At 38.6% G+C, this 18351-nt stretch overlaps 1 protein-coding gene and 1 non-coding gene across 2 annotated transcripts in view; both read left to right on the top strand.

The window, feature by feature from the left end:
* Positions 1-18351, top strand: part of LOC117785976 — a 31151-nt gene that overhangs the window by 11775 nt on the left and 1025 nt on the right. Inside the window, exons 2-12 of the mRNA XM_034624277.1 lie at positions 12878-13137; positions 13409-13516; positions 14636-14733; positions 15517-15807; positions 15871-16107; positions 16197-16325; positions 16624-16753; positions 16820-16942; positions 16984-17073; positions 17156-17279; positions 18039-18349. Of these exons, the coding sequence (XP_034480168.1) occupies positions 12878-13137; positions 13409-13516; positions 14636-14733; positions 15517-15807; positions 15871-16107; positions 16197-16325; positions 16624-16753; positions 16820-16942; positions 16984-17073; positions 17156-17279; positions 18039-18349 (1901 nt within the window). The remainder of the gene's footprint in view (positions 1-12877; positions 13138-13408; positions 13517-14635; positions 14734-15516; positions 15808-15870; positions 16108-16196; positions 16326-16623; positions 16754-16819; positions 16943-16983; positions 17074-17155; positions 17280-18038; positions 18350-18351) is intronic.
* On the top strand, positions 17728-17800 carry Trnak-cuu. Its single transcript has one exon. It is a non-coding gene; the product is annotated as a tRNA-Lys (tRNA).

Here is an 18351-nt window from a genome sequence, read left to right as displayed (position 1 = left end):
CTGGGATTAGCACGCGTGAGTAATGATTGCATTGGCTGCGATGCCACTCGCAACGCGCAACTTGCAGCTTGCAACGCGCCAAACTCGCAACTGGTGACTACTCAGGAAGCCTGGCCAAATGGAGCTGTAGTTGCACCCAAGAAAAGCTAATAAAATGCTGCATACTCTACAGTTTATTTATATTATATTAATATTAGTGGGTTAAAATACATCAAATAATCGAATACTTCCCTTGACAGTTTTTCAAAAACTTCAATCTATCATAACTTTGTCAAATCTTAACCGATTTTCATCCGGAATATCAATTTTATCATTATTTTGCCTCTATTTTCATTCTGCATTCAAATTGGAAAACTCAATTTTTCTTCCTTCACTGACCATTTTTTCCTTACTTTCGATCACTGTCCATTTTCGTCCATACTCTTCCCTTGACACTTTTTCACAAACTTCAAACTATCATAACTTTCTTAAATCTTAACCGATTTCTTTCCGGGATATCAATTTATTCATTATTTCGCCTCTATTTTCATTCTGCATTCAAATTGGAAAACTCAATTTTTCTTCCTTCACTGACCATTTTTTCCTTACATTCGATCACTGTTCATTTTCTTCCATACTCTTCCCTTGACACTTTTTCACAAACTTCAAACTATCATAACTTTGTCAAATCTTAACCGATTTCTTTCCGGAATATCAATTTATTCATTATTTTGCTTCTACATTCATTCTGTATCGCAAATAGAAAACTCAATTTTTCTTCCTTCACTGACCATTTTTTCCTTACCTTCGATCACTGTCCATTTTCTTCCCTTGACACTTTTTCACAAATTTCAAATTATCATAACTTTGTTAAATCTTAACCGATTTCCTTCCGGAATATCAATTTATTCATTATTTCGCCTCTATTTTCATTCTGCATTCAAATTGGAAAACTCAATTTTTCTTCCTTCACTGACCATTTTTTCCTTACCTTCGATCAAAGTCCATTTTCTTCCCTTGACACTTTTTCACAAATTTCAAATTATCATAACTTTGTTAAATCTTAACCGATTTCCTTCAGGAATATCAATTTATTCATTATTTCGCCTCTATTTTCATTCTGCATTCAAATTGGAAAACTCAATTTTTCTTCCTTCACTGACCATTTTTTCCTTACCTTCAATCACTGTCCATTTTTTTCCCTTGACACTTTTTCACAAATTTTAAATTATCATAACTTTGTCAAAACCTAACCGATTTCCTTCCGAAATATCAATTTTATCATTATTATTTTCATTCTGCATGGAAATTGGAAAACTTAATTTTTATTTCTTCACTGTCCATTTTTTTGCTGACTGTCCGCTTGTCAATGCCTTAATAAGCCCAATATGTTATCGGTCAAATAGAGGCAAGAAATTGCCAATCTTTCTAACATATAACGATTATAAAGACAATGTAAAAACGGCAATAGGAATAATAATAATAATTAATTTTTAAATTGTGGCACACCTAAAGCCTCAGCAGATATACCACCGATAAGTAAGAGTACAAACAAACAGTGACTACAACTAAATAGAAGAACTCATAAATTTAACACGGCCCAGAACGATTATGCTTGCATGTGTACCTAATGGAAAGTGGATTTGTGGATCTCTCGAATCTCAGTGGATTGTGGATGGTTGTGCAAACACTCGGCAATGCAATAGTCAAACATTGGCCATAAAATGCCACAAATTCCTGGGTGTTCTCAACGCAATTGTGACGCCCCGAAAGCGAGAGGACGCCTTCGCTGATGATGATGCTCCAGGTTTTGGGGAGAGCAAACGCTGATGAGCAGCGGCGTCTCTGGCTGGAGGGGCTCACTGTAGCTGTAGGACGCTGTTGTTGATATTAATGTAGCCCTGTCCGAATGGCAAATGAAAGTCATCAATCAGCGGTGCCGTAGAGCGCGACCAGAGCCATCATTTGAGTTCGAGGGTCTGTTAAGGGGGACAAATGCAAACACAAACATACAAATACAAATACGAGTTTAAGTTTAAGTATGAGTGCAGAGTGCGCATGCGCGGAACGTTATGAGTTTTGCTTATGGCTTATGATTATGGCCAAGACTATGCAGCAAACACTGTCAAGCTGGGGCGGATCAAGGGCGCGCCTTTTGTGTCCACTTGTGTGAAAAATGTGAGAGTGCGAAAAGCGCCAACTAAAGCGCCATTTATTGTGAACATGGAATCTTAACTCCACAAGCCACCATTTTGTCAACCAACTGAAAGTTGTGTCTCTCTCTCTCTTCTTTTTCCCTACATAGGTACTTTGCCTTTCTTTCTCTCTGCCTGGAATGATGTCTTAATTGTTATGCTAAGAGGGAAGCTAGACTCTGTCGTTCTGGGGCGTTAAAAAATTAAATTTATGTTTCTATGCAATTTATTATATCAAAATTGTGGGCCCACAACCAATGCACAAGCACACAAAAGGGGGCATGGCCGTGCTGATAGTCGCGTCACGCCCCTTTTGTCGGCTTTTTGATGATGCCCAAGCAACCAGACTGCCAGACAGTCAGCCAGACAGCCAGCCAAACAGCCAGCCAGGCAGTCAAACAACCAACTAGTTGATTTTGCTTTTATTAAGTTTATTTTATGATCTAGCAGCAGGCTAGACCCATATATGTATCTATGAGTAGGATGAACGATGAGGGCGGAATTGAGGGGAGAGACTGTTATCCACCCAAGTTCGATTGGAGCAAGCGATAAGCAACTGGCAAGCTTCCTGCTCAGCTGCTGTGACTTATTAAGTCCATGTTGCAGCTGAGATTTACTTTACTTTAGCCGTGGCCAAAAAAAAAAGGTCACACAAAGGTCACCTCAACAAATGTCCCAAATTTGAACAGTTTTTTTTTTGTTGCTGTTGTTCGTTAACTGATTTGCCTTTGTCAATTTATTGCCAGCGATTTGCCGATCAAAACATGACGTGGGTTGCTCCAACAGTTTGCTGATTTACAGTCTGCAAAAAAAATTTTAGTATCTTATTACTTATGAAAATTTAAAAAGATTTAAGGTCTCTTTTATAAAATAAAATAAATAATTTTACCTCTTCAAATTATACGAATGTATTTCTAATTTAAGTAAAATTTACTTTGTACAATCCAAATATAAAAAATTTCAAAAATTCAATTATAGGCAGATATTAAAGAATTTGATTTGATAAACCACAGTTTCGCATACTTTCAGCTGTCTTTCAGCAACTATTTAAACCGGACAATTAAGAGCATACAATTGTCTGCAAATATAACCGATTTATTTTGAGGTTTTTGCTATTTATTATCTTATTTTGTGCATCTTATTACTCTCATTTTTCGTGCCGAACATGACAAATAAATAATAAAAACAAGGCAAACAATGAAAACAACAACAAGCTCTGCTTTTTTCTCATTGTTGCAAGTCAGCAGGAGATCTTTCACTTTTAACCTTTTAAAAGAAATAGTAATAATAAAATTAAAACAAAAAAGCGAACGATTTGTGATTTCCTATATTATTTTATTGACAATTAAAAATATCGGCAAAGCAATTGAAGCAGCAGATGAGTTGCCAGTGTCCCGTGGGCAGTTGCAAGTTGCAAGTTGAAGTTGCAACTATGAAGTGGTGTATGTGTGTAATTGTGTGTGTGTGACTGTGTTTGATTTATAGACGGAACGCGTGGTTGTAGCATGTGAAAAATGAATGCGAGATTTATAACATCAGCCTAATTGAATGTTTGATCCTGTGCATAAATAACCAAATTAATGAAAATGAATTTTAATAAATTTCTCAATTGCATGTTTAACTCGAACGCACACTGAGCAGACACACACAGCGAGAGGGGAGAGGAGAGAGTGGAGAATGGAGAGTGGACAGCTAAGCGAATCCCGGCTAGACACGCGGCCATAACGATGTCCTGCTGAGCATGAGTAATGCTTCTCTATTAGGCGCTGCATCACTCCTGCTAATGGAGCCCATGGAGATGCTGGAGATGCTGAAGCTGGCAACTGGCAACTGGAAGCTGCAATTGGAACTTGCAACGTGCAACCGAGCAGCTGCAATTGTGCAGCGAGTCGGAAGCGATGTTGTCATTAAGACGGTCACCTTTGCATGGATCTGTGGCATGGATGTGGCATGGATCTGTTGCATGGTACGTACGCATGTCATTCAACCGCTTTAATTATTAAGAAATGTATCCGTTTTTGTGATAATTAATGGCGCCATTGCCATCCACTCTCTCAGGCATTTCTTTCTTAGTTCAATTCACAGATAATTGGGCGCGTCAAACATTGTCCATGTTCGGAGCGAACCGACTCTTTGATTTACTCCGTACCCCAAAAACCCGACAAAACATCGCATATTTCGACATGCTCGTTGACAACTTCAATTAACCAGAGTGCGTTGTGCAGCTCGCCGTGTAATTAGCGCATTTTTCCCATATGCCCTTACCGAAAATGAAACAAAATACACGATCCCTGCAATTTTCGCATACCCCAACAACTGTGTAGTATCCCCAACGACTCGCAACTCTTTCCACTTTTTTTTTTTTTTTTGGTCATCGCAAATATCAACTGATATCGGCATCGATCAACTGAAAGGAAATGGAAGCCATTTGTCATATATAACAACGACAACAACTGCAACAGTCGAACAGTCGTAGTGCATTCGTATAAGGCACTTCCTCTGGCCCCGTGTGGCAGCAGGGGCAAGTTGTCAATACTCACGTCAATGGTTCAATGGGTAGGCAAGTTCTATGCCTGGAATTTCTAATAATAACGAAGCGTGCTTGGGACGAAAGCGCTTGGAATTTGTAAATGTATGCCCTATATATTTTTCAAATTGTAAAGGGTATATTAAAATGAAACTATTTGTTAGACATGGAAAACTACATTAAAATGTCTAGATTTAGACCCTTGAAATATTTATTGCTCCCAAAAATATCCGAGTCTGAGTTGGACTGCAGTTTTCATAAGAGAGATCTACATAAGAGTTATATAATGCCAGCAATTATAAGAGATCTCTGTATATTTATTATATTATATTATTTTTATTAATTTCACTTCATAACGTAAGCCAGTTTAATAGATCAAAAGAACACATATTTAATCCTAAGGAAAAGACAATTGTGTCGATTTCTTTTCGAAATGTGCGCCAAATTAATTGCTTAGATAAATTTGTAGCTAATATTTAATACAATTACTCGGAACAGAATTCTTTTAAATTTTAAGAAATTTTATAGCAATATTTGATTGAAAAGTTATCATAATTTAAATGTAAAGTCTACTGATCAATTCTTAAATTACCTTAGCCAAAAAGAATATACATATTTATATATATTCCTACACAAAAAATTACAGGATATACATAATGTCTATCACACTAAACGCACTCAACTCACACATTTGTCATTTGTTTAGGTTTCTGACAAGTATTGAAGTGTTGAATTTTGACTTTTTGAATAGTCGCATAAATCAGAGACACAAATAAAAAGGTAAAAAGCGAGAAAAAAGAAAAACTCTAGAGAGCCGCATTGCCGGCACCTGCCATACTTTGGTTTTTACGTGTATCTCTACGTTTGGGCCAATTGAAATGCAGGAGACAACACACAGACATGACGACAATTTGTCTACGATTAATCTATGCTGCCAGACAGTAATGATATGGCCAATGGATTTATAGTTCCGGGTTGGGAAAAGGGAGTGCAATTTGAGACAATTGGGAAAACAATGCCAAAGATCTTGAAAGTAAAAGTGTGCAGAAAAAAAAGACTTTGGCTGCGCTTTTGGTTGGTTGTTTTAACTCTTGCCCCGCCTCTGCGCCATGCAACATGCAACCAGAACAAAAACTTGGCAACAATATGGGCAGGGAAAGGGGGAAGGGGGGAAGGCAAATGCTGGCGGCAATCAAAATCACGTCACGATTGCAATGTGGCTGAAATTGAAGCTGCAACCGAAACGAAGCCGAGTCTGAGGCGTCTCGCAGTTTGTTGCGCATTTTCACACCAATAAACTCTGTTCATAACGAAAGCAACAACAACCACAACAACTTGGCACACTATGTTGCAAAGCATTACGACATAGTCGAACAAAAGTTAATTGAATAAAGTTTTGTAAACTTTTGTAATTGCTCGATTGCTGATTTACAAAACGAACGCATTTATATTCGCCAAAGATACGCCAAAGATACAATCCACAGATTTGTTGTGGCGTTGGAGTTGGATTTGGAGTTGGCTTTTGGGTTTCATGTCTGCCAGGAGCCATAATTGAGATGCCTTTGAAGCGATAATAAATTATGAAGCCAAAAAAATGAAATGAAACGAAAACGAAAAGCGCACAACACAAGAAAGTAAAATACCAGAGAAACGTGCTGTTCGCGAAGGTGACTGACTTCCCTCTCACTCTCTCTCGCTCTCTCTCTCTCTCTTTCTCTCTCTCTCTTTTCCTCTCTATATGTGCCACTCTCTGTGGCATGCAGCAGCTCAGCTGCCCAGACGATTAGGCCAGGGATTAGGCAAAGTTTACCAGCCATAAATTATAAGTTTTTGGGCAAAAGCTAACGGGAATTCACACGGGCTAACCAAAAACAGTTAGACAAACGGCTAAACCAGAAAAAAGGGAAACGCAAAACATTTGATGGGTGCACTGAACTTAGCTAAGGATGTCGACGCATTCCCTTTAATAAGACTAATAAGTCAACTCATAAACTGAGCCAATTACTCTCGAAATTACTTTGTTGCAAGAAGCCTAAGCCGTAGTTAATTCACAGTTCGATATGTTAATTAAACCCAGACAGACCCAATGGAGTCAAGCGCCTAATCTACAAAAGAATAAAACGCTGTATTTCAGGATTAAAAGCCGTAATCGAAACAGAAATCTTTAACCGGTTATAATCGATTGAAATTGATAACTGAAACACTAAACGAAACAGAATTTTTTTTATTAGAGCGAAGGCGGAAAACTTAAATTATTCTTACTCAAATAACCGTACAGTACCCGATTCATATTTATCGGCTAATATCAATTCCATCAAGTAACCGTTACAGAAACACTAAACGAAACAGAATATTTTTTATTAGAGCGAAGCCGAAAAACCAAAATTATTCTAACTTAAATAACCGTAAAGTACCCGATTCATATTTATCTGTTAATATCGGTTCAATCAAGTCGTAAATTCAATTATGTTGTTAACATATATTTAAAGTTTTTATAAAACATTTTGCTTATTTTGTGAACTGAAATCATATCGGTATTTCGTAACCGACACACAAATATTTACCAAAACCCTTAATGAAATTAATATTTTTATCGATTTGATATTCTGCAATATTTACAACATTATCTGTAGTTGACTTGCGTAATTTGTCGCCACATCAAAAGATACAAACGAATATTTCATGCAAATGTCAAAATTTGTTAATATTTCGTTCAATTTGGCAAATGGGGACAAAATGCATTTTCAGCAGTTTTGTAAATGTCGGAAGAGAAAAAAATAAATAAAAAGTAATTGAGAACTGTCATGCAATCAGATATGATGCGAATGTCTTTCCTCTTGTTGTTTGGCAGTTGCATTTCAACTGGGCATTTGTTGTTGCTGAACAATTAGCAGCGCCATTGCGTGTTGCAACGTGCAACGTGCAACAGGGACACATCTTGCAGTCGAATGAGCGACTCGTGATCTGCCCTTATGGCTTTGTGCATTTCTAATGCAACGCGTTTTGCAGGTCAGCGTTTTATTTGGATTTTATTACAAATATTTTGTATAGACTCTGACAACTTCCTGGTTCATCTTGAGAGAACGTCACTATCGATTTGAGCCAAAGGCAGTGCACGTCCCCGCGTGCTACATAAAAACTAGCTAAAAAACAATACAAAAAAAATATATGTATATATGTATAAAAAACACACACTCACAAAAAGCAGAGGAAAAAAAAAGAGAACATCGATTTGTAGCAGCGCCTGCGCAAAGCGTGAAATTTATGCGACCCACACGCAGCGCCACTCACACGACCACGACCCAAGAAACCCAACAAAGCCAACAAAACCAAGAAAACCAACAAAGCCAACAGAAGATGCTTCACCTTCACCAAGCCAAGTTGTAGTTGCAAGTTGGAGACGCAGCCGGCAAATTTCATTTCTCGCAATAAATCCATGACTGATTTATGTACTGCACAATCGTTACAAATCACAAACGTTTACTGAATGAGCGTCCATCTGTCTGTCCCACTGTCTCGGAAGATGTTGGCTGTGGCAAGAAAAGAAAAAAAGTGACAGTGGCTGCTGTCTGGCTGCTTTACTGTCTTCTGTCTTCTGTTCACTCACGTGCTGGCTTTCAGCTTCAATCAGCGCGTCTTCACTCGCCTCAACAGCAGGAGCAACAGCATCCGCAGCTGAATTGCATTTGAATTAATTAAAAATGCTGCACTTACTCATAGAGAAAAGAGACAGCAAGAAAGACAGCTTCAACTGATCCCATGATCATGACAAAATTTGTCAAATAAATGTGGACATTTAACAATCGAGTGCAACGGACAATGTCTCCATTATGTCCACAGATGGAAATCTTTGTGGGCCGCCAAACACATGTATCCATGTACAGCATACACAGTTGTATCCTTTTGTCCAGCCTAACAACTGACGTGCACAAAATCGATCAGGCAAGAGACAAAAGCAAAGAAATACTCCTAAGAATGGCAATGGCATTCACATTCACATTGGCATTGGCATTGGCATTGGCAATGCCAAAAGATTTACATACTCTCGACACTTTGAGAGGACACGTTGTCCATGGCTGGCCACTTAAGTTGATGTCGCGACGTCAGCAATACCCAATGTTGCTATCTCTCTCTCTCTGTCTCCCTGCTGCATGACTGCAACAACAAAGACTACAACAATAAGAACAACAACAACAAGAGACTGTCTCCGACTGCGTCTGACTGAGCCCAAGTTGGGACAAAAAGGATGACTAAATGCATGCAAGTTATTTAAATGAGACATTTTAAGAGTCAGTCCATGGCGAGGCAACAGAATGTGGACAGCTCTTGGTTCCGGCTCTTGCGTAGCCTGTCAAAGTGTATACTTACAGGGTATATTTACTTGCCACTAAACTTTAACTCTCGCTATAATTTTGCTTCTTTATTTATTTGATGATATACATTCTAAATATATTCAACATACTATACTGAAATCCTAAAAGTTTGTTTTTTTTTGGATACATTTGTGCTTTTTATGATTACCTCCATCGAAAAAAATGTCCAGAAATTTACACTGTTTCAGTTCTGATTTCACTTTTATAGTATCTGTTTCTTATGTTTTTGAATTTTTTGAATTTTACTGCAATTGCATCAATATGAATTTACATACATATATGGAGATCTTAATAATAAAAGATAATAAATTCTTAAATGAATCAAATTCTTTTGATCAGGAAAATAAATTTAATTTTTAGAGATTCTCAAGATATGACAAAGTACTAATATTTAAGAACAAGATACTCTGCATAATGCTGTAAATTTAAAACTATTTTCCATAAAATATATGTATTTAAAATTTACACTTTTGTTCATATTCCGGTACTTTAATTCATTTACATATGACATTTAATTCATATGGTAAAATACTAATATTTAAGAACAAGATACTCTGCTTAATGCTGCAAATTAAAAAAATTTTCCATAAAATATATGTATTTAAAATTTACACTTTTGTTTATATTTCGGTACTTTAATTCATATACATATGACATTTAATTCATATGACAAAATACTAATATTTAAGAACAAGATACTCTGCTTAGTGCTGAAAATTAAAAAATAATTTCCGAAAAATATATATATTTAAAATTCATTTATTTATCTTATTTCCTAGTGCTACAAGAATATCCTTATAAATAATTGCACAAGTCACAATCAAAAACAGCATTGAATAGATATATTTAATATATTTATGTTTAATATTTGCATCCTTCTTTCCAAATTATTCTGTTGACATTTTTCTTTATTTTCAGAGCAAGAGTATTGCTGATTCGAATTGCCTTTGATTAATCTCTGGGCTTACGTTTATGTTTATCTTTCAGCTGTTGGCCAGAAGAGAGCAATGCCGACTATTTATGTACACACACATATTGTTAAAACTGGCTGAAAGACTGACTGGCTCACTGACTACTTGGTCGCCCGGTCGCCTGGTTGCTGTCAATTTTGGGTGGCGGCTTTGGTCAGTTGGCGGTGCTGCTAATTGTGTCGCAGCTGCCAGATTTATGTGGCCCGATCAATTCGTTAATGTATGCAGATGCGTTTGGGCATCGGGCATCGGGCATCAAATTATAATTCAATTTCTCGAATAGAAAACGATCGACCACCGGAGCGGACCGGTGTGTGTGAAAAGCCCAGCTGAGGCAACATTCCCATTGCCAGCTATTTCTGGGCAGTTGTCAGCCGCGAGATTGGCTCATAAATTGTCCAAATTAATTCATTGTGGCACCGCTGGCGACACCTACTCGTTGTCGTCTTTGGCCCCTTAAAGAGTTAAAGACTTGCGGGAATTTCATTGGCGTCCACTTGATTCGTTAGTCATAAATTTATAGTCTTTATTGAAACATCAATTTGGACACTACATACACTACTACTCGCAGGAACACCTCTAGCCAACCGCCCAGTTCAAAGTTACCCGATCCAATTGTGTGTCTGCCATGGCTGGAAGGGAAGACGAGGTGAGCAGCGCGACGTCAAGGTGGTCCCAATGATGGTCTCATCGTCCCATCGTCCAATCATCCCGACCAACAGCAGCGTCGCTAATGTATTTGTGTGTGTGTGTGTGTGTGTTTTAGCTTTTTTCGCTCTTTCTACTGTTTAGAACTGGTTTCTAGTTACCACTCCACGCTCTGTGCATTATCTTTTTGTATATAATTTTGTTGGTTTGCTTTTGGTTTCGAATATCATTTCGTTTTGCGGATTCGAATTCAGCCAATCGCTGCCGATTGTTGTTGCTGCTAATGTCTTAAACACTTTTACAGCTAGTTATGCAAATGGCCGATTTGGAAAGTCTTATTCGCTTTAGGCGCTCTTTAAAGGCGACAATGGAGTGTGTCTATCGCACGATGATCTCATGCCGACCACAACAAGAAAAAAAAGGCGTGACAATGGTTGTCGATTTGAATTACATAGACCAAGTCGTACGTTTTCTATAATAACTCAATTTAATGGCCCGATATTAATCATACGACGCGTTGATCAAGTTAACTATTGGAATTTGCATTGTTTACCAACAATAACAACATACAGAATCCTCGTGATGGCAAACAGCTTTAAGCAAACAACTGAATTGCAAGCATAGCAAGCAGCTTTACAACGGCCAGCAACAGTTAACGAAGCAGTTCAACAAGAAGTTCAGTTCAAGTAAGCAGTTCACAGTGTTAGCAATGTGCAACACTTAGTTGAGCAAGCAGTTCACACTGTTAACTTTAAACGTCTAGCCGTTACATTTAAGCGCAATTCATAATTAATTGAATAAATTAATATTTAAGATAATTTTTAATTTTTTAAATAAATAGTACATCTCAAAGCAAATGCTTCATATAGCTATATAACTACATTACAGCTTTAACTCATTAATATCGAGACAGTTGTTACTGTTAACAGCAGTCTAACATTTGTGGGTGGGGACTGGGTGTTAGTTGACCTAGCGCCCCAAAGGACATATGGAAAAGCGACTATAAACGGACGAAACTCAACAGGTTTAAGTTCAGTTGCTTTTGTGAGCTCCTCGCGGGAATTTGTGCAATATTTCTAACGGAGCACGCGACACATGAGGCGGTATTAACGGTATTTAAGTGCTTGCCCAAAATAGATAATTGAATTTGTGCTCTGTTCGACATTTAATGTGGTAATAAAAATAATAATATTTATTGTTAATGTGCACGCTTCTGATGCGGCAAATGATACAATAATTTTCATGTTGCTTATGCAGTTAAAGTTGATCGAAAAAGTAGCACATATTGCCTCATATATGACTTTTATAATGAATTTGAGCTTACGATTCTATTAAAGCATATTTTTAACAATTTTTTTTTTGACGATTCTTGACATTAATTTGATAATTCGCACTCACTTAATGACAATTTGTCAACGTAATTAAAAGTTTAATCAATAAATGTGCCCGATGAGAGTGTGAAAAGTAAACAAGAAGAGCAAATGCCAGTAAAAAGGATACATTGCGGAAATTGTTTGCCCAACGCTACACTGGCCGAAACAGTTGAGTTACTTGTGCTTAGTGGAATAATCCTTTATTTACTTGACATTGTTTTCCGCGACAAAGCAGTCATCACATGTGCCTTCAATTACAACACAATGGCAAATCCATGGACAGTGCAGCTCAGCCGTCAACCAGCAACCCCTTAACCCCCTCACCCCTCTCACTACGTATGACCCCTAACCCTGCCCAGTGCTTCGGCTGTTCATCCATCAAATTTGTTGTGCTGACATGACGCGCTGACTGTGGTTCAGAGGGGGGGCGTAGAGGGGTTTCCCATATGTGTTTATTTATCCATTTTTGCAATTATTTTATGCGCCCTTCTCATTACTGCAGGGACCGGGGACCCGGGAAACTCCACAAGTGTCACAAGTGCCCATCAAATTGAAACTGCTCAGAATTGAGCCACCCAAAGTCACCCGAGCCACTCGAACCACACAATTATGTATCGCATTTTATGCAGTCATAAACGTTTGAGTTTATGAAGCGTTCCCGATGTGCTCAATATGCTAAATGGTCGAGCAGCGCGCCAATTGAATAGAACATTTAGACAGCACACAATGCAAAGGACCAAAGAGTCATCGGCAATGGATGCAACCGCCTCGGCATCCGCATCCGCCTCTGCCACGGCCTCGGCCACGGCAGCCGCATCCACATGCATTAAGATAAACATTAGCAACTGCAAATCGAATCATCCGGCTGCTCGCAGCGGTGGCAACGGTGGCAGTGGCAACAGTGGACTACTCCTGGTGCCCTCACACACACATCATAATCTGCAGCTCGATAAAATATCCGTGCGCTCGATTAGTTCCGAGGATATATCCAATGGCGGCAGCGGCAGATGCTGCAGTGCCGCTGCACGAAATCCGGCTATAAAAACCGGACGACGTTTGCAACTAATGCAGGTGAGTAGGTGGGGGTAGTAGAGGTGGTGGTGATGGTGTCAACCGTAGCAAAGCATTAATTAACAAAGCGTATGCATCTTAATTAGCTCACGATCTGTGTTGCAAGAGAAATCGTGTGTCACGTGCGTCTCTTAATGAAGTGTCGCGATTAGCGAGCACCCAACACGATAAAGACTAATCACAATTCGACACACACACACACACACATACACACACACACAGACAAATGAAAATAAAGTGCAAGTGCTGAAAATGCGTATACATTTTGCAGATGATAATTCTACCATTTATACCAATATTGGCATTGATTGTGCAAACATCGCTAACACTGCAGGAGATACTGGAGTACAGGGCCGATGTGGCCGACATTGAGACGCAGGTATGTAACAAAGCAGAACAAACAACAAGTAACAAACACACAAATGTGCGATGTCGCTTTTGAAGCGTAATTAAAATTTATTGCTGAAACTCAATCATACGCCAAGTACACGGCACAAGTTACCATGTTGAATGCTCACTTGACCGACCAGCAAACAGTTGTAGCCCTGGGAATGTTTTGTGGGTTGGAGCATTGGGATCGGGAAGCGATTGCCAATATGTATTTGTTTGCCAAGGTAAGTGGACAACGCAGTGAGAAGCCTCTCGACAACGCACTCAAGAAACTCTGTCGCTGACAAATTCTCAACCCTCGTTTCATTGCCAATCCCCCAACCGCCCAACCGTCCCACCACAACCCCTATTCAAGGCCATGCCTGTCCACGCTTAATATAAATAAGACGTACGCAAAATATAACAGATAGAAATATTCAAATGAAAATGAAAATGAAAATATTGCTTGATGCCAAAGTGAATTGATAAGCAAAATATGCAATGGCACACAGTTACAGCACTGTTTTGTGGGCGTGGCAAACAGGAAATGCTTACTTAAGGGCGGCCCTTCAACTGGGTCACGTACTTAAGAATGCAAAACATTGCAAATCGCATTGGCGCTTCTCGAAAACCGCATACTCTAGCAAAATAAACAGGAATTAGGGTGAGAAAGTATGAAAAGGAATGCTGTTATTAGTTTTATTTTAAAGGTTAGTGTCATGATAAAATTCTACTGATAATAATTGAGAATCAAAGCTAACAAATACTCTGTAATTATTTATATACATACCAATTTTAACTATTATAGATATAATTTTTAGAAAATTATGCTAAGTAAAGTATTAACCTCAAGGAGCACAGTATCACAGGGTATTTAGCGGTGCTTAAGTGAATTTTATTACATGATAAACAATGGATTCATTTCCCGCCGGTATTTACCCAGCATATGAAAAAAGCTTGATGAATTATTCAATGCGTTACCAAAGTAAACGACTAACTAATCAAGACCACTCCTAACCCAGGAAAAACTTGATGGAAAAACTGCGCAAAATGGACAAATATACACACACACACACAAACTATATACACATTGACACTGTGATAATCTTATGCATTTCACCCACGCCAGGTGACGATTGCAACGGACTTGGGCAAAGTTGTCACACGACTGCAGCTAGAACGTTCCGAGGTGGCCTTCTATATCTTTACCAATGGCAGCAAGCAGCGGTGAGTTGACTTCTCTGCACTTCACTTGACTCGACTCGACGTCGAGCAGCAACCACAATGAATAACAAGAAGAAAAAGTTCTGTTCGGCACGCCGAAGATTTTATACCCTTACCCAGAGTCTTTAAATTTATAAAAAAAATTATATTTAATATAACAATAAATAACTAATTAATACAAAACACATTTTATATAAATTTAGCTAAAATTGAAATAGAATTTCATAAAAAGAAATAAATCCATTGACCGATCTTTCCAATAATAGTCCGATTTTAATATAATTTACTTGTGGCTTATGAGATATTACCAATTAGAATATCTCAATGATTGTATTAAGATTTTTTCACTAGCGTGGACTACCGTTCATAGTAATATATCAACAAATATAAAAGTTTCTCTTACTTAAGATTGATGTTTTCACGATCTTTCCAATAGTAGTCCGATTTTAATATAATTTAGTTGTGGTTCATGAGATACTACCAATTAGAATATCTCAATGATTGGATTAAGAGTTTTTTCACTAGCGTGGACTACCGTCCATAGTAATATATCAACAATTATAAAAGTTTCTCTTACTTAAGATTGATATTTCACAGATCTAATGGAACAAAAAAAATACAAGAGCTTAGATAAGTTTTACATCGAATCAACTCATTCTCCTAAACAAGAATATACATATTGTTATACTCCATGTTATGAGTTTAAGATATTACACACTTCCTGACAATTTAATCATATCCTCTGCAAGAGTATAACAATGGGCAAATGCATTATGTCTTCCTCAGTGCCAATCTGACACAGCGCTTTGCCAACACGGATTATGCGCTGAACAACATGACCACTTGGAGCGAGATTAGTGTGCCGACAGCGCCAGATGAGGATGAGGATGATAGAGAGGTTATGTTGAATCGCAACGAGTTTCAGAGTCGTCTAAATGAATTTAGAGAGCGTGTGCGCTTAGAGCCCGAGGACAGTTCCATAACGGAAGTCATGAATTGGTATACATCCATTAATCGCGGCCTGCTGCATCATCTGAATGAACAGATTAAGGAAACGGACAACAGCGGTGTCTGGCGGTCTGTGTTCTGTCATTTGATTTGATTTGTTTTGTTTATCTCTAACTAACAATTAATCTGCAGCTATCTGGTTGGTTTTAAGAATCTACTGAAGAGCATTGAGTGCCAAAACATTGCCACATCCTTTGGCATACGATACTATGGACGCGGCCCTCTGACTGCTGAGAACTTTGTGTCCTATGTGCGTTACGAGTTCATGGCCCGCGAAATGATCAACTCCACATTGAACTATGCCCCCATGCTAAAGCCTATGTACACTAACATCACCAATACCAAGAAGTTTCATCGTGTTAAGCTCATGTGAGAATTCACGAGTTTTTTAACTGCATTTCAAATTTGACCTTAAAATCTCTTTCTTTCTTTCTTTCGCTCACCATCTCTTTCTGCAGGAGCAATATGGTGCTTAAGAACAAGCCCAATATTTCGGATGAACGTAGCGCCATTGAATATAATGAATTTATGCATAATTACACGGATGACTTGAGAATTTTACAAAAAGCACTGAGACGTCTAATTAAGTAAGTTCAAAAAACAAAAATCAAGCGTTTTTTGTAATATTTACGTGAACTATTCGATGGGCCATTGGAGAATTTCCGAAATGTAGAGGTAGTCATTACCAATCCCACAGTTTTTTACTGGTAAACACATACTTTAGTTATTGTTAGTAAGCCAACTTAATCGTATCAATATCGGCTAGATACCAGAGTAGTTATGGTTGTTTTAAGCAACAACAGCGCCTTAAAGTATGCAATAATTTTTATGTATTAGTCGTACTCTTGACTGTAGCGTTTTTACTCGTTTTCGTTGCACTTGCAGGGAGTACGTGGACAAAACGCTCGTTGAGGCAGACCGCAAGGAGGCAATTGGCATAGCCATACTTGTTGTTGTACTTTTAGTGTCTCCAATTATAATCATACTAGTCAAGAATGCCGCTGCAACTATACAGGTAAGCAATGACGTCACAACTATAGAAACTATTGTAAAAAGAAACACTGTCTTCATCTTCTCACAGCTATACGCCATGAATCTGTCCCTGAAAGCGAAAGAACTGAAGCGTGAGAAGCGCAAAAGTGACTCGCTGCTCTTCCAGATGCTGCCACCCTGTGTGGCAATGCAATTGAAGCAGACTCAACAGGTGCCAAATTAACCACACGTAACGCTCTTACTTTGGGTCAGGTGCCCGCCGAGCTATACGAGGCTGTGACCGTTTATTTCAGCGACATTGTTGGCTTCACCGAAATCGCGGCCGAGTGCACCCCGCTGGAGGTAAGAATGGTGGAAAGGGACGGGGACTGTTGGCTATTAAGGCCCATTAACTTTAACTGAAATGTTGAAACATATTTGGCAGGTGGTGACCTTTCTCAATTCAATCTATCGCGTGTTTGACGAACGCATCGAATGCTACGATGTGTATAAGGTGGAAACCATTGGGGACTCCTATATGGTTGCCTCTGGCCTGCCAGTGAAAAACGGTAATTTATGCAAATATCCCTGTCAGTCAAACAGGCATTGACCCTCCTCATCCTCATTACACGACCTACAGTCTCCCCGTTGTCTATGTATGTTCCTCCTCGCAGTTTTTACGCTAATTTGAGTTTTGGATGCCCAGGCGCCTTAATTAGACCCTGTGCTTTAAGAGTACAAAGGGTCTATTAAGGGTCTATTAGAAATGTCAAAATAAATAAGTAAAATTTAAAAAAGAAGTTCTCAGAGAACACAAGACTTACATAAGTCTAATAATAACTAAAAGTTTTCTAAAAATATAGTAGTGTTGAAAATTCCAAGCTAAAATTATACTGATTTTGAAATTCTCAACTAAAATTTTAGTCGATGAAAAAAATGTCAACTAAACATTTACTGAAAACTTTTTTTTCTAAATTGTTTCGAACATTTAGCTAAAAAATTAAACGAACTTCAACTGCCCGGCTAGCTCAGTCGGTAGAGCATGAGACTCTTAATCTCAGGGTCGTGGGTTCGAGCCCCACGTTGGGCGAAATTAATATTTTGTTTTATTCCTTTTTTAATATTGTAACAGTCAAATGGATCATATAGCTGAAATAGGAACAATCGGTAGAGTATTTTTTTGGTTTTGTTGTAGATATTTCAATCAAACTCAAGGGGTATCAGATATTTTATCCTAAGTACAGGGTCTCGCACAGCCAGGCTTGCAGCATTGCGCCTAGTTTGAACTGTGGAATATTTAAACATATGTTTATCTTCTCTGGCCCTAGGCAACAAGCACATCAGCGAGATTGCAACCATGGCCCTTGATTTGTTGGACGCCTCGACCGTATTCCGAATTCCCCGCGCCGGCGACGAGTTTATCCAGATACGCTGTGGTGTGCACACTGGACCCGTTGTGGCCGGCATTGTTGGCACTAAAATGCCACGTTATTGTCTATTTGGTGACACGGTAAACACTGCGTCACGCATGGAGAGCACGGGCGAAGCACTAAAGATACATATCACCGAGGAAATGCACGAGGCGTTGCAACAGGTGGGCGGATTTAAGACCGAGCATCGTGGCCTCATTGATGTCAAGGT

Source organism: Drosophila innubila, assembly GCF_004354385.1.
Source record: "Drosophila innubila isolate TH190305 chromosome 2R unlocalized genomic scaffold, UK_Dinn_1.0 1_C_2R, whole genome shotgun sequence".
Classification (NCBI taxonomy): domain Eukaryota; kingdom Metazoa; phylum Arthropoda; class Insecta; order Diptera; family Drosophilidae; genus Drosophila; species Drosophila innubila.
This window is presented reverse-complemented; position numbering and strand designations above follow the sequence as displayed.